The sequence below is a fragment of the Triplophysa dalaica genome, chromosome 20, assembly GCF_015846415.1.
Source record: "Triplophysa dalaica isolate WHDGS20190420 chromosome 20, ASM1584641v1, whole genome shotgun sequence".
Lineage (NCBI taxonomy): Eukaryota > Metazoa > Chordata > Actinopteri > Cypriniformes > Nemacheilidae > Triplophysa > Triplophysa dalaica.
The window spans coordinates 4,840,193-4,862,557 of NC_079561.1; the positions used below are offsets into that span (position 1 = coordinate 4,840,193).

At 37.4% G+C, this 22,365-nt stretch overlaps 2 protein-coding genes across 2 annotated transcripts; one reads left to right on the forward strand and one right to left on the reverse strand.

The window, feature by feature from the left end:
* The first annotated feature begins 748 nt into the window (after positions 1 to 748).
* On the forward strand, positions 749 to 10,697 carry LOC130409127 (lysine-specific demethylase 9). Its single transcript, XM_056732813.1, has 7 exons — positions 749 to 1,368; positions 2,024 to 2,652; positions 4,736 to 4,873; positions 5,822 to 5,964; positions 6,054 to 6,221; positions 6,322 to 6,430; positions 6,834 to 10,697. The coding sequence occupies exons 1-7, from the start codon at positions 774 to 776 to the stop codon at positions 7,401 to 7,403; spliced, it is 2,352 nt and encodes a 783-aa protein (XP_056588791.1). The 5' UTR covers positions 749 to 773; the 3' UTR covers positions 7,404 to 10,697.
* ptpn22 (protein tyrosine phosphatase non-receptor type 22) lies at positions 10,220 to 22,295 on the reverse strand. Its single transcript, XM_056732812.1, has 28 exons — positions 21,868 to 22,295; positions 19,716 to 19,824; positions 19,418 to 19,494; positions 18,604 to 18,699; positions 18,414 to 18,452; positions 18,058 to 18,129; positions 17,677 to 17,736; positions 17,403 to 17,545; positions 16,561 to 16,627; positions 16,410 to 16,487; positions 16,217 to 16,297; positions 15,936 to 16,051; positions 14,684 to 15,192; positions 14,507 to 14,596; positions 14,286 to 14,357; positions 14,126 to 14,197; positions 13,926 to 14,053; positions 13,352 to 13,379; positions 13,190 to 13,267; positions 12,869 to 12,940; positions 12,719 to 12,784; positions 12,477 to 12,607; positions 12,167 to 12,194; positions 11,900 to 11,962; positions 11,688 to 11,818; positions 11,530 to 11,560; positions 11,143 to 11,253; positions 10,220 to 10,697 (listed from the first exon to the last, which is right to left on the reverse strand). Exons 1-28 carry the CDS (start codon positions 21,967 to 21,969, stop codon positions 10,636 to 10,638), a joined length of 2,712 nt encoding a protein of 903 aa, XP_056588790.1. The 5' UTR covers positions 21,970 to 22,295; the 3' UTR covers positions 10,220 to 10,635.
* Positions 22,296 to 22,365: the final 70 nt, after the last annotated feature.

Below are 22,365 nucleotides of genomic sequence, written 5' to 3' on the forward strand. Positions count from 1 at the left end.
ATGGGGGTCCCTGTGTCTCCACCATGAGTTTTTTTTGTCAGGTCAAACAATATTATATGAGCGAGATAAATTACTTTTCTTAATCTAATTGGCTTAGAATAGAATTTGATATAAAGGGTGACTAAAAATTGCTCTTGAAGACTGAAAAAAAAATTAAATGTATCCCATATAGAAAATCCATGCCAGTTCTAATGCCATAAATCATTTTTAAAAACTGCAATAATGATATAGTGTTTAAAATTTGTATGACTTAATGTGTCCAGTTTATTTAAGGAATAAATTCTAGTCTATTTTACCTCTTATGGGGGTCCCTGATCCCCTCAAATCGAGCGGAGCCCTAATCCCTTTAATGCCCATTTTTATAAAAAAATAACCATTATTTCACTACACGAACGATAGTTTAACTAAGATATTTGTATTAAAACCAAAGTAACCACAAAAGTCACATTCACAATAGTAAATTACCATAATATCTGTGGTAATTTTTATTAAATAAATTATTTAATAAATTATTAAATCCGCCCAAAACATATTACACCACACACTATAATATAACTCATCAACGGGAATACGGATCCACCCTACGCCTGAAGATGGCTCCAGCATGACGTCAGCTACCGGACAAGGTGCGTGCAGTCGCGCACGCATCCCTTGAAGACCGACGGAAACGTCACAAACATGGCGATTGTGCGCATGTGCGCAATGACCACGAGAACTACAAACGACAGTGCGCTGATTGGCTACAGTGCGTAAAACTACAGATCCCAGTAGACATGCGCAGAAAGTCCCTTTTAGAGCCTTTTAAATTTACGGGCAAAATGGCTGCACAGGTCGAGTTGCTGCGCGTCAAAGTAGAGGAGAAGAGCAGGGAGAGCTTTGACAAAGCTATCAAAGACAAGAAAAAGAAGAAAAAGCGGGAATGTTCGCCGTCCGACGACAAGCGAGAGAGGTCGGAGAAGGAAGTGAAGAAAATGAAGCTCCATCACCATCAACACAACCTCCAACATGCCCAACAACGCGTACATCCACCGCACCAACAGCAGAACAGTCAAGCGCGCAACTTAATCGGCAAAGAGCAAGCACCTGTGCAACATCGCCTTAACCACGATCCCCCCCATCACGGCGCCAAGAAGGAATTGCCCCCCGGCTGGGCTCCGCGGAAAGTGACGCCAGCGGCGCACGTCCCGCAGAAGACATCGGTGGCCGCGGTCCTGCCGCCTTCCCCGCTGTTCACTTTCACGCCGCTCAAAGTAGCGAAGGCCAAGGACCCCAACAACAAACCTAAACGCGTCGATAAGGACGCGAAACTCAAGCCCAAGAAGGAAAACGCCGAGGCGAACGTGAAAGTGGGGGAATGCAAGAAGAAAGGTACGTTTGACGCCGTTTGCACGTTAGACCGTTTTTTAATCTGGCCGTGTTCCACCTGAAGTCTGCAGGGAAAAGTCTCGTTAGCCTCCGCTGCTAACCCGTGACCGAGCACGCTCGCGTGAACGCCCCCGGTACCACGAGCGCCGTTTAAATGTATTTACTTAGTGTAAACATTATTATTTTATTATGAGAGTGCATTTATGCGTGTTATTAGCTGAGAATGTTTGAACTGATAGTATTGTATCTGTAAAAATTGTAAGACTTTTATATTAATATATTATCTCTTGTGTATTAATGTTAGTACATTTCTCTTAGAAGTGCAATGGCGTTCTTGATGTTTGTAATGTCTGCCAAAATTAGTGTTATTACGGTAATCTAACACACAAAATACCATATTATTTGCACATTAAATATAGTAATCGTTTAGTTTAGTTTAGTTTTTCTCCTCTAAAATGTCAAACCATCTCGTAGAGTTGGTGTCAATGCTGTTTTATTTAAAAGCGTAAACCAATGAGAAAAAGTCTCAAGCACTTTATTGTGTTAGCTATATTTTATTGTACATTTAACAATTGTCCACAGTTGTATTGTTTCTTGGTCAACAATGTTTTCAGAATAGAGAATGAAGGCATCGCTGACAATCTTTTGATCTTTTCAGAACTCCATAGTGAAAATGGAAAAAGTCAGACGTTGGAGGAATACCTCCTTAAGAAAAAGAAGAAGAAGAAGCGTAACCGTGAAGACGAGCGTGGCAAGAAGTTACGAATGCACAGTAAAGAGGTCCAGACGGTGTGTTTTGGACTTTCAGGCGATCCTCCAACTTCTGAAGACCCTGTGGGGGTTAAGTACCTCAAAGAGGAAAAGCCATGTCACCCTGGCTTAGGTGAGTACCACACTCCCAAAGGTGTCAAGAAGCCCTTCCTCACGCATCACGACCACTTCATCCGCAACTCGTGTCTTCAGACCAACTCCTGTTTTAGTAGACTCATACATGAGGAGAAACAGCCCAACGGAGGGGCTTTGGTACTGCACGCTTACGTCGATGAACTGTCTACACTGGATCCTGGGGACACTGAAAGGTTTGCTCAGGAGTTTCTGGATCTCGCTTTTGCTGAAAACCCTAAAGGAGCAGCTCGGTATGCTCTCGCTGTGGTGCACGGAGCAGCTGCCTACCTGCCTGATTTCTTGGAATACTTCGCATTCAATTTTCCCAACACGCCGGTGAAAATGGAGATCCTTGGCAAGAAGGACATCGAGACCACCACTATCGCTAACTTCCACTCCCAGGTAGGCTGGTTCTGTGTGTTCTTTATTGAAGTAAATGCTGTGTTTTATTGGATGGGATCTTCAGGCGTTGAGTTTGACTTCAATAGAAGATACATCATATTTTTAATACTGAGCACGTTTGTCGAAGATTGGCAACACATTTATCAAATACATTTGTTATTTTGACTGTTTGCAAATAACATTCATTACTGAGGTCAGGTGCTACAGAAAGTTACAGTTCAAAGTACATTACCGGTCTAAAGGAAACGGTTCACCTAAAAAAAAATGACTTGTACTTTCTTTAGTTGAACACTAAGCAATCGTTTATTATTTAAGTGCTGTCGTGTTGTCTTATATGGTTTTTATAATAAAAAAGCCCATTCTCCATTTATTCCAACATTAAAGTACACACTAAAAACTGTTGTGTTATAAACACTGTGACTGAACACATTTTGTGTTCCTTTTAACTAAAGATTTTGTTGCCCAAGCTTTTATTATATTTTACATAAAATTAAACAAAAATATCTTATAAATAAGGAAAGTGCAAAAAAAGCTCATGCCCGGTATCACAGACAAGGCTTCAGGCAAGTCTCTGACTAAAATGTATGTTTGAACTGACTTGAACTAAAAATAACTCGCCCTGACATATCTTAAAATACGATGGTGCAATTGCTTGTCTCGGGATGCTTTTTATAACCAGCTAACTACATTTTTGTCATCATTTACACAACTTCTTGTCATTTGAAACCTGTATGACTTTTATTGTTCTGCATAACACAAAAGAAGATATTTTAAAGAATATAGTTAACCGGCACCCCTTCACTTGCATTGACTTACTCAACTCAACTTTATTTATATAGCGCTTTTTACAATTTTCATTGTTACAAAGCAGCTGTACATGAGACACATTGAATACAAGAAAAACAAATAAAGGCATATACCTGTGAAAACAACAAAAGACAGACATAAAAGTGCTCCACACACACAATATGCATACATACATACACACATTGACATAGACGCACACACGCAAACACACTCGCACACACGCACGGTGAAAGCACACATTTGAGATAAGGAGAGAGGACACTTACAGTGTCCATACTATGAAAGTGAATGGGTGCCGGCATGGTTCGGTTACCAACATTCTTCAAAATATCTTCTTTTGTATTCTACGTCAGAAAGAATGTAATACCGGTGTGAAATAACAACAGGGTGAGTAAATGATGACAGAATTTTCATTTTTAGGGGAACTATCACGTTAAGTCTGTGAACCTGAATGAAAATTTCATAAAACATACAAAATGTTATTATTTAACACATCCTTTTTGACTTCATGGGTTGATAAATGTCTGAAAAGCAACAACGTGTTTGTTAGAGAAAACATAAATTTAGCACTTGTAAGCTCAAAATATGAATAATTCCAGCACGTTGGTAACATTAAATCTTATTGGCTCTTGCATGTCTCATGACTAGTTGTCATGTTTCATAATGAGACAATTAAGGTTCAATGATATTTAAATTTTGCACTCTGGTCTGTTCTGCTCAAAATATTAATGGTGTTGTCTCACAAACATATCGTTTCCATTGACTTTTATTAAACCCACCAATGCAGTTCTTAAATGATGGAATGAATGGTTACAACAAGATAAAATGTCTGCAGTGCAGTTTCATATAAAATTCATTGTTGGTGTAAAACTGAAAAACCCGAACATCTGGATTTGCATGTGGGTGAGTCAATTATGAGAGAATTTACATTTTTAGGTGAAAAAAAATCTGCTTGTTACTCAAATCTAAACTTTATTACTTCTCTTTGTATTCTCACTAACTAAATCATTTGACATTATTAAATACATTTTAATCAAATGCAGAAGGTTAGCATACTTTCTAAAGACAATATCATTTTTAAAAAGTTGTTTAAGGCTTTTTTCAGGCATCTATTAGCACAAGGTGTAACCGTAAATCTGTTTATTAACTAAATACACCCATCCCATATCCTTTAATCCTTTAAATGAACGGCGGCTTTTGGTTCGGCTTATAAACACATTTCAAGTGTATCTAAAACATTGTAAAAAGTGTAAGTGGGAATGTTTTAATCTTGCAGGTGAGCCGGACATACTGCTCTGGCACATTCAGAGCGGGTCCCATGAGGCAGATCAGTCTGGTCGGTGCAGTAGACGAGGAGGTGGGCGATTATTTCCCAGAGTTCTTGGACATGCTCGAGGAGTCTCCATTTCTAAAGGTTAGAAAATGTTCTCTCACAGAAGAGTGAGTGTAAAAGGCCATGCACACCGATAGTTTCACAGTGCAAATGCCGCTGTGTCATGTAATGATGTGCCAAGGGAGATTCTAACATTTGGTTTCATATAAATGAAATTAGTATTTAGGTGCCTTTCACTTTTCTCTTTGACATTTTTGGTTTATAATTCATGTCTATTAGCTGTAAGGTTCATGCCTATAAACTAAATATTTGATTCTCACTAAACCACTGAAATATTTCACATTTACATCTATGCATTTGGCAGAAACATGATGGCAGTAAAGACTTGAATTATAAAATATACAATTCGGTAACACAAAAAATTCTTATAATGAAGATAAGTGTGTTTTAAACACACACAAAGAGATTTACATTACGTTTGATTTTATGTAAAGAAACACATATACTAGTACCCTTTAAATGGCAAGTTAACAAATTACTTTATATATTTCTAGTTAAAAAAATGATATTCTCCTGTATACACAACCTTTTTCCCTTCTCATTACCGATACAGGTATTTTTACACAATATTCTATAAAATACAATTCATTTATGTCTTCTTGCTTCCAATGTTGACCAAATTTGTAAGACACTTAAAAGCATCTGCTAAATGACTAATGTAAATGTATTATTATATATGATTAATAAAAATAATGAGATTAACAGTTTTAAATGGTTTCGGTAATGAGAATTTTTAAGGTCTTTTTTGTCATATTTTTTTTCAAATTGTGTTAAACGAATGCCTCAAAACATGTCATACCTTGTTTTAAATGAATATACAGGGAATTTGTTGTCACAAGTGTTTTTAAGAAAATAATGTTTGACATCTTAAAACCAATATTGTGTGAGAATCACCCAAATAACTTGTCTTGTTCACAAATAATTTACCCTTTTTTTGTGTGCTCGACTTCATTTTGTTTGTCCGTGCAGATGACTTTGCCATGGGGAACTCTATCCAGTCTAAAGCTTGACTGCAGGTCCCAGAGTGATGATGGTCCCATAATGTGGGTGAGACCTGGAGAACAAATGGTTCCTACGGCTGACATGCCCAAATCTCCATTCAAAAGGCGAAGGTATGCTCTCATAAAACAGCGCTTTCTCCAGACATTCAGCTATTTTTGTACCAGCTGAGCTCACGAAACCCTCTTCTTTTTGTTTGTAGATCTATGAATGAGATCAAGAACTTGCATTACTTGCCGAGAGCCAACGAACCACGTGAGGTTCTGTTCGAGGATCGGACGAGAGCCCATGCGGATCACGTTGGCCAGGGCTTCGACTGGCAGAGTACAGCAGCTGTGGGTGTCCTGAAAGCCGTGCATTTTGGGGAATGGTGAGTAGGTTTAACCATCTGCTATGCATGTGTGTGCAGAAAGCCACGTCTTTGTAACAGAAGATCAAATGGCCTTTGATATGGCGCTTTGTTTCTCTAGGAGTGACCAGCCACGAATAACCAAAGATGTGGTGTGTTTTCACGCTGAGGACTTTAATGATGTCGTTCAGAGGCTTCAGCTTGATCTGTATGAACCACCTGTGTCACAGGTAAGAGTTATTTTCCCAAAAATATTTTTATGCACTTGAAAGAACTCTCAGCTTATAGAGGTTTTACGTGCTTTTATGAGAAACATTTTTTTGACTGTCAAGAATTCAATTCCACAGATGAATGACATGCTTTGTTTTGGAGATAATATTTATCGTGAAGTTTTAAAGAATATTTTATTAATCTGCTGTTTAGCAATAACGTGTAATTGATCCTAATGTCAGGAATTTTAAAGTTGCGCTCAGGCCTTGGAGAGTCAAACTGCAAAAGCAATTTCTATTTTTTTATTTTATACAACACAAAATTCATGAAAATTTTCTGGTCAAAGTCTCTTGGAAACCTTTATCTGAGAGTAGGCAGGTCTACTTATAGGTCAGCAATCCCATAATGCCACTCTCTCTACAGTGTGTTCAGTGGGTGGACGATGCCAAACTCAACCAGTTGCGACGGGAAGGTATCCGCTACGCTCGCTTGCAGCTCTGCGACGACGACATCTACTTCATCCCCCGTAATGTCATACACCAGTTCAAAACGGTCTCGGCCGTGTGCAGCCTCGCGTGGCACATTCGCCTAAAGCAGTACTACCCCGAGGAGGCGGAGTCTAAAATGGATAAGACCACTGACCTGTGCTCTACATCCTGCCCCCCCCCATCTGCCTCCCCCGTTCACCCTGATGCCAAAGTCACTTCATGTGCTCGGCTACAAACGGACTCTGCTCAAGGTGGGGTTGCCAAAATGGACGAGCTGGTATTCCAGCGGCCCACAACGCCGCCCAGAGAGTTGCAGCCTGCACCTCCGCAGTCTGCTAAATCCGCCCACTCTCCCCGTTCGGGGGTCGGCGCCGGTCTCGTGGCCCGCCCTCTTTTCCCCCCAACACCAGAGCCAATGCTTCCACGGGTTCTCGCCGAGCCTGCTCCCGATTCCTCACTCAACATCAGCAACACCCAGTGCCGGTCCACAGATTTCCCTAATTGACTTCCCAATCGTTTCTTGCGATGAGAGGCGGGAATTTCTTTCGCCTCATGGACTTGACTGACATTCCACAGTGTAAAAACTGATTATTTCGTCTTTGCCTAAAGTGATGAAGACTGTATATTTTTCTTTTTTAGATTTTGGTGAAGAGATGCGAGTCCTTTTTAGGTTTTTCTCAGCCAAAGTATTTAATTTGAGATATATTTTTGCTGATAACTCAGTATTGTTTTATATTTGTTTATATATAATATAAGTGAGAGGAATTATCTCTCCAGAGACTTTTCATGTCGTTTCCTGGGCTGTCATGTGTATCACGTTGATCTTCTAATTGGTTTTTACAAAAAAAGTGCCTGTCACGAGTGGAGAACAGCAATCTTGTTTTAAAGAAATAAATAGTCTTATTTTTCCCGCGGCTTACTCTCACTATGAAGTATTTAAGCGAGAGCGTAGATATAATTTACAAGCAGAGAGATTTGCTTTTTACTTGCCATCCTCTGGGTTTTATTATTCCGCTACGCGTGAAGGAACCACGTCATTATTTTGAATAATTAATACATAGAGGCGATTATTCATGAGAAACCTGTGCATTCGATTACCTCACATGAATGCAGGATTTAGGATTTGGCCTCTACAGGTGGGTTTTTCATTTCATTTTGTTTGTTTTAATTATTTATTTTTGTTCAGAATAGTCATGACGTGTCTTTTAATATCATTGTCTTTCATTCATTCATCATGCTTTCTGTGTGTTTTATTTTATTTAAACGCCATTGTACTCTTTCAGATTTGTTCTCCTGTTTTTATTTCGGAAAAGCCAGACATATGTCATTTAAATATGGGTATGTAGTCACGTTATCAGAACATGGATTGTAAACGTAAAACCAAACCTGCGCTCAGGGGCAATATAGTGATGCCTTTTCATTCGATGAAGTTTTGTTTACTGCTTTATTGTGAGTTGACACATGAATTTGTTCATTGTTATATCTAGCTGTTGAACCTTTGCAAAGCTCAACAATAACTCTTACCTGTGCATTGCTCTGAGTTTTATAACATGCCCTTAATTTATAACTTATTTTGATTTTACATGTGATCTTTTTAGAAAACAGATATTTTAAACTATACTTTATGGGTTACACTTAAGTTTTTGTCTTTTTTCGTTTGTCCTTGTCATGTCACTTTTTTTTAATCCCAAACGATTAAGCCTTTTGCTTTGGCCAATTGCTTTTTTTTTTTTTTTTGAAAAATAGTACAAATATGACCTCAATATACATCAACAAGGTATGAATAAATGTTGTCTTTAATCATTTTTATCCGCGTACACGAAAGCTGTTTTTCTCCATGAAAAGCATTTGATATTCTTTATAACAGAAGAAATATGTGCTTTTGCATAAGAATTGTTTCTTATGTATTTGACAGGCATTCTAGGGTGACTATGCTATCCAAATTAAGGCTAAAATACAGTACAAGACAGTACAGATTTTGCCCAGATTTTCAGTCTGGACTTGTTGCAGAAAGTCTGTGCCTGTCTGCAGATTTGATCAGTTAGTGTGTTTCTATCTGAAACTTTCCAAAATTCTTCAAGTTTATGATGTCTAATATAAAAAATATCTGAACAGATATTTAAGTCTTGTAGTGTATTCCAGCCATTAGTCTTGGAAGAGTGCAATTTAGGTTCACCTTCAAGTGTAGTTTTGTGTCCATGATTTTGTTGCACATGTTTATGTGGTTGTAACATTTTTTCTATAATGGAATGAAGTCTTAAGCAAGCATTTATTGTTCTGAGGGTTTGTTCTGCTTCCGGCGCCAAGTGATGCTAGTGAATGATCTGAATGTATTTTCTCACCAGCAAACTATGAGGATTATGGTTTGAGCAAAATGAAATCAAATGCATCCAGTGTAAATTAGTGCCTTTAAAGTCTGGAATTGTCTACTGTTATAGTAACTGATGCTATACCAGTTTTGAAAAGCAGTAATCGTGATGGTATAAGTCTGGCAATAAGTAAAGATTGGGTATTAATTGGTGTCTCTTAAAAAAAAATTAAACCCAGTTGAGTGTTACAAATTCGATGATTCAAGAAGGTCACGGTTTATTGGCCACAGAAGATAAGTACGTATGAGGAAAAATGGCACCAAATTCCCTTAAGAGATTTAGCAATTGTGCAATATACATTTTTTGAATTTATATTATAATTATAAAAGGATCAAAACTAGTCTTGGTTGCATTTACAAATAGCAGTTTATCTTCACAATCAATGACTGAACTTAGATAGCCAAACCAAATTGATTTTGACTATGTAAATGTCATATACATCCATATAACTGAAAGCTACATGTTTATGTTCCCTGCTCAGTCATACATTAGCTATGCTTTCATAGCTTTCAAGGGGATTCATGATATAGTAACATGATGATGTTCTTCTCAATTTTGGCAGCAAGTATCTTTTTGTGTTGATCAGGTTTTTAATTGTTATTTGTAATATAGGAAAAATCCACTTAGGGATCGAGGCATGCTCTGTGTGAGTTTGATTCACCATTTGCTCTGTTTGATATTTGTACTCAAGTTTATAATTTCATTGATTTTTAAGGACAAATTGATGGTCAATTATGATAGTGAGAGTAATGTTTTGTAAAAGCTAAGTTACATTTAATAGAACTGTCATGTGGATCTTTTCGATCGTGTATAAATGCAATGGAATGCATAGACCTTCTCTGTATTTTTTTAAATAAACAATTTTATGAGTCTACCCAGGTGAAGCCATTCTTAAAGGGACTTTGAAAATATGGGAATGAGAACGTCATAAACACTGTCACAGACCATAAACTTGACTAAAAAGTTAACTTTTTATCAATAACAACAGTTAGTTATTAAGGCCAACATTATGTGACATAAAACGGGCAGGTAACCTACTTCTGTATTATTTGTACATGTTTAATTTTTAATACAGTTATTGAGTTGCTACAGTACTATTCATGTATACATATTTAATAGATAGAAAAACTGCATGTGCAACACACATTTACTATAATAAAAAGCAAATATTCCTGTATAATACCTTTACAAGAGGTCGTAATGATAAAGTCATTTACATAGGCACAGTGTTTGTAAATGTCCACTTATTTTATGCTTTCAACTGTTGGGGTACTGTTCCTAAATTTTCAGCTCTCCTTTTTCTGAGACTTAAATAAATCTTTTACAGGCAGCCATGTTACTGATAACTGTAATGTGCTGTTACTTCAACTAGACCCATGTTTCCGGCTTTTTCCGCGGCCCCTTCGGCTTTCCAAAACGCAATCCAAAAGCTGTGGAGTAAGCCAAAAGAGAGTTTTCGGTGTCATTTGAAGGTGTCAACATGAAGTGTGAGAATGTAAAATCATCAATTTCCTGGCACTTTTATTTGTTAGTAACGGTCCGTTTTAACTTGGAAATCAAAACAGGCAGATAATCGATTTGGGCAATATTTACACTCGCCCAAACAATAACCATATTTATCAGTTCTTTTAACCAATTCTTTTAGTTGACCAAGTTAGAAGGTTTATCATTTTGGAAATAGCCCGAAACAAAGATAGATCATTTTTGAATGACTTAATAAATGTAATGTAGTCTATTATCATTTAAGTAAAAATGGCATTATTTCCTCTTAAAATAATTAATCACTTTAATCTTTTGAGTACATAGGTTATAAGACACTTACACAAAAAGAATGTGTGAAATATCAAAGATGATAAATAAGTTTAAAATGCTTACAAAATAGAAATCCAGCTGTGGCACCATAAGGTGGAGGTGCAGACTGACGCGGGACTGGAGATGGACCTGTGGGCGGAGCTGGGGGTGGAGCTGTGGGCGGGGGCATTTTTGCTGCAAAGGACAATTACATCAGTTATGTTCGACTTTATTTACGACCAATTGTCATTTGACATTATTGCTCTCAAATCAGTCTTGCAGTACTATGAGGTCATGCTCCGATCAGTCTGTGTAACACCGCATGGAGTTGAACAAACGTCTATAACTTTTCCAAAACATTTCTTATACTTTTACATAACTACGTTTTAAAACCACAGAATACATTTTCTTTTCATTTTGTTCATTTCAATAGAATTAGCTACATCATCATACAATTAATTTTATACATACCCTTCTGTCTTCCTTTTAAAAACTTAATGCTCTGTAAGAAAATAGAAAGTATTTGTTAAACATTTATGTATCCGACGGTCAGTCTATCCAAACTGAAAGTGCATTCATTATATATTTGAACTATGTTTATTATGTCATTGGAGACTTTAGAGTTAAACCTTGGTCCTGGCCTTGCTGACCAGTGAAGTTTTCTCTTCTCCTCTGTCCGACGGGTTATATGCAGGTCCGGCTGCAGCTTGCTTGCCGATGTGTGCCACCTGGAGCTCAACTGCATTGGGCACAGGAAAAGCTAAAAAACAAAGGTAATCTTGGTAATGCCGTTTTCCGAACTGAGATCAATCAGTGTCAAGACATCTAAGCTGTCACTCACCTTGCCTTTCAGTTGCCATGGTTACAGGGACTTGTGGAGTCATTGGAGCCACAGATAAAGGCTCTGTAGAAACAAACACAGCTGTGCACACAGATCTTATAATAGAGCAGCATGTTTATCTCACAAACATTACGCTGCAATGGAGGTCAAGTTTACTTGCTTAAGGATGTGATGATATTGTTGTTTTTACCACTCCATGAGATATTATAATGACAGGTAGTACGTACAGGAGGTACAAGAAAGTACACAACGGAAACATAGGCCTACCTTGGTTTAAACTTTTAGTTCTGACGCTCTGTTGGAAAATGATATATATATTAGCTGCCAAAGTTGAAACGACTGTTAGGACTATCAGTAGTTTATCCAACCAAGCATGTATAACCCATACAATACCAAATGAAAGAAAATTGAATATTACATTCTATTCTTTAAAACTACATGAATATTGAAGTATGTAATCATCCTTTCTAATCATTATAGGGGACATTAAAGTTCCTCTAAATTAAAGAATCGTCCGTTTATTTTTGTTAATATATTTATATCATTTCTCATAATATAAAGGATAGTGAGAAATAACCTTGCTTCGACTCCAAGAATATTCCTGTAATAATCTGGGTTGAGAACTTCCTGACCATTCAGATGAAGTCCCAAGTCTCAGTCTCTGCTGCTCGGTCTCTTTTGACAGACAGGGGGCGCTGTTGAGATGCACTTTAAAGAAAACAGAAACTTTATTTACCGTGCCACTTATACAAAATGAAGTTTTTATGTAAGCTGTAAACTGATGGCATTTTCCCTTTAACGGATGAGGTCATACTGCACCTTTCTCGGTGGGAAAAATGAAAGATTCGGCCGTTCTTTCTGGAAGTGGAGGAGTTGTTTCACGTTCTTTATAAAAAGAATAGAGCAGGTGCGTGTTGAGTTCAATGCAAGGCTAGATTCATTTTTGTTTTTTGTTAAATGGAATCGTACCTTTATCTGAAACTAAATCAAAAGTACAAGTGACCTGATCACGTGGTGGGTTGGTGTGAAGCGATGCAGATTCTGAAGTCAAAAAAAGAGAAGTAGAGTTTACTAAAAATTATTCAATCAAGATTGAAATTGCTGGAATTTCCAACTTCCTCATGTGTATTCTCAGCATGTGCAGCCTCTGTACAGTCTAGAGTCAAACACTAGCAGGGAGGTTGTACATATGAGTTGCTTTATAAAAGAAATAAGTAAACATTCAAAACAAACCACTTAAATTGATATTGTAAGGGGAACTCAATGAAACACTTGAAATGTGAGTCTTACCGGGTGAATGTGAGAACAGTAGAGGAGGAGGGCTGTGACTTTTCATTGGAACGGGACTGAAAAGAGTAGACGGTGGTGCTGTAAAAAAAGCTTTCATGAGAACAGTTCTGCTGGTCATGGGCAATAAAAATAAGTAATCTGCTGCTCTTATATTAGACTTACCAGGAAGTGACATTCTAAGTTTTAAGCTCTAAAAAAAGAAAAAAGGCCTGTTACTTACTTTCATTTTGTTTCAAATGTGCTATTTCTAAAATGCTGAGTTACCATTTTTAGCGGCCTCAACATACGTTATGTGGTTCAAACCTTACCTGCGGTAGAGCTCCACAAATAATCTATAACTGTTGAATGGTTTTAATTTAATTTACTAAATGAACATAAAATAAAATATTAATATTAATGAAATATAGCAAAACTTAAATGCCATGGTTAAACTATGGTGACTGTTGCAAAACTGTGATTGATCAGATTTTTGGTCTGTTTTGAAGGTTAATTTCACAAGTGTTTGTTCGTAAATGAAAAATGTTATGCAATAGATTTGTGGTTTGTTCTAGTTATATGGCAAAACTATTAGATAGATATAAATGGAATTGATATTCAAGCTGCCATCCGTCCTGGTTGAAAACAATCAAAACTGTACATAAGTGTTGAGTCATTTTACACAAAGTAACCTGCAATTTTGCGTTTTTATCAGAGATGGCGATAGAGATAAGGCTTTAAGAAGTCACATGAACATCACCTTGCTCCTAGACCAGGTTCGACTGAAGTCCGTCTGAAATTCGTTCGCTTTTCCGGACCATTCTGAAGATTTCCCAAATCGCAATACAACAGCTTGTGGCTTTTCCTGCATCACATTTTGCACCAAATCTGTTTGACGAGACGAAAAATTAAATAAAGAACAAACAAGTTTTGAAAATAAATCGTCTAGCGAAGCCATACCCTCATCCATGGCCATTTCAAAGGACTCTGGAGTTCTCTCAGGCAGCGGGGGTACAGGCGAGGGCGGGCTGGCTTTGTGCAAGAAATGTCCTGGATTATTTACAAGTATACTGCACACATCTGTATAGTTCTGTGATGGTCAGGGCTGTAAAATACTTACCACTTTTGTTCAAATCTGAGTCTGAGTTGATCGGGATATTCAATGTCAACAGATCGCTGGCATTACTGATATCTTGAAACAGAAGATTTTGGTGTTAGTTATATCTTCTAAAATATTACACGATTCTTCAAATACTTGATTCTGACTGGTCAATTGCTCCATTAATGTTTTTATAATGCGTACAATATGTGCAGCCTCCAAAAAAATCTTTCGTCATTTACCATTAATTTCATCCGCCAGTATAAACGACTCCAGAGTCCTCTCTGGTAAAGGAGGAGGTGTGTCTTCATCGGACGTTGGTGTTCTTGCACCTAAAAGATAAAAAAACAGTGTTTGTGTAGCAGCGTTTGAGGCGACACTGTGGTCACGTGTTTGATTCACTTTTTCAGTTTCCACACCTAAGTCATTGTAGTCGTATTTCGGCAGGTGTTTATGGAGCTCTAAACAAGTGTCCTCAATCCAGATTTCAGGTGTAACATTGGGACTGTGTCCAGTTGGTGGAGATCCAGGATCAAAATAAGGATCTTCAACAGTGACACAAAGGCCGCCGGGTTTTACAGGGTTGAGGTCTTTTACAACAAGTCTAAAATCTGAGTTCTCTGCCCACTCGGCCATTTTAGGACTTGCTTTCAGTTCTTGTACTTGGCTGGCCGGGTAATTAAAACAAATAGCTTCCAAATGAGTTTTAAAACTGGTGGATGGCTCCGTTCCCTCCGATCCACAGGTTGTGACGTCCATTTGAGGAGTTTGTATTATGAACGGCTTTGTCCATTCACTCATTGAGTTTGGCATGTGTAAAGGAGTTTGATTGAAGAAAGCACCACCTTGGCAGAGTGATGGTGCACGAAATTCTAGCAAAGAGTCGATGTTGTGTGTGTCATTCTTTGACATGTTCATCTCATGACTCCTATAAGAACAGCAAAAACAACAGCAAAAATAGCTTTTGTTATGAGGCATCATGATCCCAGGACACAGTAAGACAGTAAATTGTAACTAAAGTAAGATTGTTGTCGAACGATGTATCGTATTATGATTCTAGATGTTGTGATTTCTAAAGCACTATGTCGAAATAAATATGGTGGCACCATATTGCATTGTAAACGTAACCTGTTGTGAGTTTGGGGCTGGGCTTTTTCTTTGTCTGACAAATAGCATATTCAGGAAGTATTGAATTTCATATCTAGAAGTCACATTTATCCTTGTCACAAGTCAAAAGTGCCCCAACCCAGAAAATATATATTTTTATTTTTCAGTGAAACCAATGTAAAATGCAATGTGTTTAATATTTTTGATTTTAACTTATTTTGCATTAGGATTAAAGTCTAACTTTTTTTAGAAGAGTGCGAAACATTTTGTTTCCAATTATTTGATTTAAAATTGTATAAAACAAAAAAAGGATGTATAACAATCATAAGCCTTCTTTCATAATTTTTTCATATTGAGTACAAATATGATAAATGTGATGTGTTTGCGCGCGCGTGTGTGTTCACATATTACGTGCTACAAATTTGTAGCATTCCGAAAGGATACAATGTTTTTAAATGTAACATTTTTTGGTCAAGAGTGACTGAAGATGACCAGAAGGTTAAAACTTTCATTATTATTTCCATTTTCTTTGTGGAGTGGTGAAAAACGCAGTTTTCTTGCTACCTGTGTTTAGTCTGCATCAATCCTCTGAAGTCTTGTCCGGTCTCTGACTCTGGTTCACTGAAATCTGACAGTTCACTTTCACTAGTTGTGTGAACGGGTGAGGAGGGGGCTGAAACCTGATTGACGTAAAACGTTATTAGATGATTCAATAAACCCAAGAGTGTGACCAATGTTCTGCTTACGGCTTCAATGTGTCATAAATTAGTGCAAAATACAGAGACAAATTCCATAACCTGTGTAATTAAATATGTGTGTTGAGTAATAATGAAGCCACATCTAACCTCTATGTTTGATTCATCCATTATCTCCAAATATCTATCAAACAGCAGTTTGATGGTTTTGTAAACAAGCTCATATTGCTCCTAGGAGAGAGAGAGAGAAGTCAAATAACGGAAACACTGCAAAGATGATAATCTCTGCATTTTAACCTGTAAATATAATAATCTTTTGATGATTGCATGACTAAATGGATACCTTGGTTTGAACCACAGAAGGCCGCTGTGTACGCATTTCTTTTACCAGGTCAAAGATGCTCAAATTCTCTGGAACCATCTAAACAAAAGCAAATAAGCTCACCACACTGTCTGTTTAAGAGCACTTTCAGAAGGGTGTTTTGAAATTATACCTGTCTCTTCAGTAGATTCCAGATGTAGTCAATGACACACAATACACCTGTTCTTCCACAGCCTGCGCTGCAAATCCCCAAAGAGTCGCAAGAAGATAAGCCAAAGTGAAAACACAATGCTCTTTTTATCGCTAAAGTAACTCAGATTACTACAAGGTTTAAAATCAGCTAAACAACACTGCACTCTGGTTTTATGTGTCAGCACACTCAAAGGAACAGACAGATAAAAAAACAATAGCAAAACGTTGTAATACATTACTTCATTTTTTTCTGATAGTTTAAAAATGCATAATAACATTTTCTGCAGTCCCCAAGCTTGTATGTCCATTTGACCTTCTTAAATTGTTCTTACGGATGGTGTAAAGCTTGGTTAAGTTCATGGTTGATTGGTTAAGAGATTTCCAAAGAATTGTTTTCTAAACATTATAATCAAATCAAAATCACGGCAAATGGCCCATGCAAAATTTAATAGAGACAATCAGCATTTGCACCTTTTCTTGACTCAAATCTTCTTCAATAGTCATTAAAGTATCTGTAAACACACACAGTGGCTTCAGTAGCATTAGCTGTCATTTTAATACTTCGCCGAGAGACGACGAGTATTTGGGTTTGTCTGTTGTTGGTCAACCACCTACACATTTCCTGTTACAAAATGGTGGTGGTAGCATGGGGTCTGAGAATAAAGCTTGTTTCTCTTTGACAGAAAGCACTATGTTGAGAATCTGTTTCAACAGAAAGCACCTATTTGATTAAAGACCATATTTAAGACCACAATAACAACGTTTGATCTTGGCTTTCATTACAGACATTAATCTCATACGATATCAGTTTAAGGGATTCACCTGCAGTGAATGCAGATCGGCACGTCCTCGTGATCTTGGTAAATGCGCATGTCCTGCAGCAGCTGCAGTATTGCGGGGATGGAGTCGGGTACTCCGTGATCCGGCCAGTTCACGAAGTGAAGCTGCTTCATTGAGCGAGACTCCTGAAAAAATAACAAGGGTTATACGTCTCTGCACTTACGTATTGGTGAAAGAATATATTTTTATAAATATCTGCATTTGGTGAATAACAACAACATGAACATGGAACCGTGAACTTCCAAGGTTTACTTACTTTTTTATATGTCACTTTAAGCGTCCTTGTGATATATTCTCCCTTATTTTCGTCAGACTCCTAAACAAGATCACATGTGTAAATGACTGGGATGCTCAACACATGGTATTTTGGATCAATTTTGTCAGTACATGCACATTTTAACTACACCTACTGTTCAATTCAAACCTTAATGTTGCATCATTAGTATTTATATATTCTTTTAATTCATAAAGACCAACTGTATTGCATTATTGTGACATTTTGTTAAAAACGCTTTTCTGAATGATTTTTTTGGATCATGGTGTTTGTATTTTTTTAGATTATGAACAGCCAACTAACACATAGTACAAACATAAGGACAGGAAGTGTGGTGTGAGTTGAGGAGGAAGTGTCTCTTACATATTGTATGGTGAAGGGCTCACATGCAAACACATCTTCCTTTGACTCCGGCCAGTAACGCTCACATTTTTTCTGAAAGAAAAAGAAAAGCAGAATTCATCTTCAACCGTACCCTTTCTGAGCTGTAAAAAAAATGATATGCAGAAACAACGGTGCAAAACAACATTGTAACTAAGCAGGTTGTGAAAGCGTGTGAGGTCGAGATAAAAAAGAAGGTAGAAGAACTTTGTGCTTGATAAATTGCTTCACCCCCTTGATGCAAAAAGGATGTGGTTATTAAAAGAGACGTTTTCTTTTCAGAAAAAGTGACTTTCACAATTTTCCTTTAACAAAGTTTATACTCTGTTACAACTTACCCGTCCCATTTCAAACTCTCGGCAAGCCATCACCACCACCTGCAGAGAGAGTTATTATTGAGGCATTACAGATTTTAACTGTTTTGAGGTTTAAAGTAACATGCATGGCTGGCTGACCTCTTCTGAGATTAAATGATACAGGAAGTGGCATTTGTGTGAAATGGTCTTGTACTAGTTGACAAACGCTCACCTGCACATTGTATTCCCACAGCATTCTCCAGAAGTCAAGCACTGTGTTTGGAAGTGGACCCTGTGTGGCAATATATGCCCTCGGCCCCATGACCCCCTGCAAAAAGCAATATCATAAACATGAATACATTTGAATAAACCATACAATAATAAATGAAAAAACTGTCATTTCAAAATTATGCTCAGTTTTCTGAATTTATGTGTTTAGGTTTGACGTTTATTGTTTCATTCTGTGAACCACTAACAATATTTCCCCCCTAAATCTCAAATAACAATATCGTCTCTATTTGCACTTTATTTGCAGAAAATGAAAACTGGAGAAACAGGTCAAAATAATAGAAAAGATGATCTGTATTTTTACAGACCTCAAATACTGCAAAGAAAACAAGTTCATATTCACTTTTAAGCAATACAACGGTTATATTTGTACATGTCTTTAGGAAAAGTTCAAAATGTGTTTTTATGTGATAACCTGGATTTTATCACAGTTTCAGGTGTCTTGTCACGCTATCAGTCTTGCACTGAGATTACGTCAATCCTGAGTTTTGTGAGAACCGTGAGAAAGATAAATTTACATTAACATTTATGCATTTGGCAGTCGCTTTTATCCAAAGCGACTTACATTGCATTTTCTTATACATTTTTGTTTTCTAAGTACAAGAATCCCCTGGGATCGAACCCACAATTTGACGCAATGCTCTTACCAGTGAGCTACAGGAAAGCTATTTAAAGTGTGTGCAAACCTTTGACTGTTTGTGATAGTTATTAGATATAGGATGTTGGCAGGCTTATAGTAAAAATAAAACAGAACTTACCTTAAGAAAACTAGCATTGATGTAGTCTGAGTCATGTTTGGATGTTTGTAGGGAGAGCTTTACTCTGCTATGATCAACTGTGCATAAAAATAATCAAATATATAAAAATATAGCAGTCATCATACACAGACTTGTTACTTTAAATAAGTATTCTTTTGATAAACTATTATTTCACACAGCACATCATTAAAATGTGTTATTATTGTGTTTGTCCTTCACATTATAAACCAACCAAATGGATTGCAAAATCACAATCTGTTTTGGGTTTTGAGATGTAAAAATAGTATGTCATACTCACATGGTACAATGTCTTTGTATCTGTTTTTCTTAACATTATCTTGTTTGTCTGCCGCTATACTCGGGTAAGTCCTCTCTGCACGATACTTAGTAGACTGCCTCTTTAGTTTCTGTTTTGACCATATTACATAATATTGTTATACTTTTATTTTTATTAATCTTGTTTTCATTCTTGTACTGATGTGATTGGTTGGTTAAACCACATACATTTGAGGAAAGGTTGTATTTCTAAATAATCGTGGGCTTAAATGTTAATATTAAATATATGAAAAATGAACATTCTTTCATCGTTTACTCAGAACACAAAATACTAACTCCTGCAGAACACAGAAAAGTTATTTTGAAGAATGTTGGTAACCAAACAAAGGCAGTACCCATTCCCTCGCATTGGTTTTGTGTCCATTCATTTAAATTCAATGGGTACCTTATTCGGGTACCAAGGTTCTTCAAAATATCTTCTTTTGTGTTCTGTGGAAGAAAGAAAGTCAACCCGGTTTGAGATGACAAGAGATCACCGAATTTTTATTTATGTGTGAACTATCCCTTTAATTCTGTTTTTATACTAAAACCTTATAAACTTAACCTTAAAATGTTGTGTTCCAAACACTCCCATTCAACATCCAACTAGTAAGCTAAAAAAATCTGCATGAAGTTCTTGATAAAATTGGCCAAAACAACACATTTGACAAGATTTGCGTGTGAGATGAGCCGTTTCTCTCCTTTGTCTCTGATCAGCATGCACCTTCACCCTAAGACTTTCCAACCACATCTTTTTTCACAGTACAAGAAACATTTTTACTATACGTGTCCAGCAAACGCAGAGCAAATATAGTGATTTGAGTAATTATCATGGGATCTCTGAGCTGAATTACTCGGGGCTGCACATGAGGAACAAGCCATCACTGCGTGTAAAAGCCTCATGTTTTAATGAAGTGTTTTTCTATCATTGCACAGTAAGATTAGACTTTCTAACATTTATCTACACGTGTGTCTGGTATCAGTGTTTACTGTGGCCAGGATTGAGAACTGCTAGTTCTGCTCAGACTTTTTCGCCCTGCCAAATATACAGTTTCTCTTCCTGCTCAGAGCTAGTATTAGGACTCCATTAATGAATTACTTTTGGCAGACATTGGTTGTGGTTCACACCGCAGACTTGTGTGCCAGCAGTCCAGTTTGATAGAGACAATAAAGCCCATACCTAAATCAATGTCCTTCCACTCAAGAGTAGAGGAGGGTCTCAGCCTCAGACCCCCACAGTCAATGCAAGTATACTGCACGCTTTATGCACACATTTTAAGTATTAAAAGGGATAGTTCACACAGAAATCAAAATTCTGTCATCACTGATTCACCTTTGCATCATTCAAAACCTGTGTATGACTCTTTTTTTCCATGGAACACAAAAGAAGATATTTTGAGAAATGTATCATGCCAAGTCAATGTTGGACAATGTTGTTTGGTTACCACCATTCTTAAAAATGTCTTCTCTTATGTTCTGCAGAATAAAGAATGAGATGTGTTTGGAATGACAAGGGTGTGTAAAGAAAGAAGTTTTATTTTTGGGTGAACTATCCCCCACGTATATATCACATGATAGATGACCGTGCATTATAATGTTAAAATTATAACCATCAAAAACTGTAACTACTTCATTTTTCCGTTTGATGGAATGGATCAGCCAATCACAAGCAACTTCCTTTCTGTCACCAGAACAGTTCTCATGGAATGATGGTTGACTTCCATGGGAAGTCTTGTCTTGTAGAGACAAATCTAAGCAGGATTTAATGACTGGTTTTTGTCCATAGAAGTCACACTTTGGAAAATGTCTCATTAAGCAAATACAACTGATAGATTAGTCTACTAAAAAACAATAAGCTCGAAGTGAGGCTTTGTGAAAGAGGAAGTCCACACTAGCCCTTTTAAGCCAGTGCATCAACGCAATGGTCAGACATTTTGTGGAGTACAAATGTACTATGCACATCACACAGCGCACATTCAGCAACACATATGAAGTATAATGGCATGTTATTTTATCGCAAACGTATATTTTCCACCTCATCAGTGTTTGCCTACTGAAATGAGTCACATGCTTTTTATAATGGAACCCCGCAGTGCCTTTTGAAAGAAAAAACAAATGAGTCAAGACAAACTTACCAAAAACTCTCCAGCAAAGCCGTTCTCTGCCCCTTCGTCTTCTGCTTCCTTACCGGTGATTTGGGCCAACAAGCCCCTCAGAATCTGAGTCTGGGGGTCCATGGCATGGTTTGTGACAAAGAAACGTCTTCTGTCATATCAGAGTATAGCGGTGATCAGTGGGCTTCTGAAAAGTGCCCATGTTTCAGTTTGTCTCGCTTGTCGCTCTGCTCTTGAGTTGAGGAACTGCGATCTGTCGTCACGGAAGCAGTGACAGCAACAGTTGACAGGTTCTGTGGTCAAATGTAAAATATCACTGTGGCCCTCTCCTCCCTCGATCTCTCACTTTGGTCCCTTTCTCTTTGATACGTGTCGTTGCTTGTCATTCTTTCTCTCATTGTGGCCTTGTCTCTTTCTGTATTTCTTGTTTTTTTCTGTCTCCAATACTTTGAAGCAGAAGGTCCTCGAGCCCTTCTGCCCCACACAGGAAGCTTTTGTGGGTGGGTGTTTGTATATGAA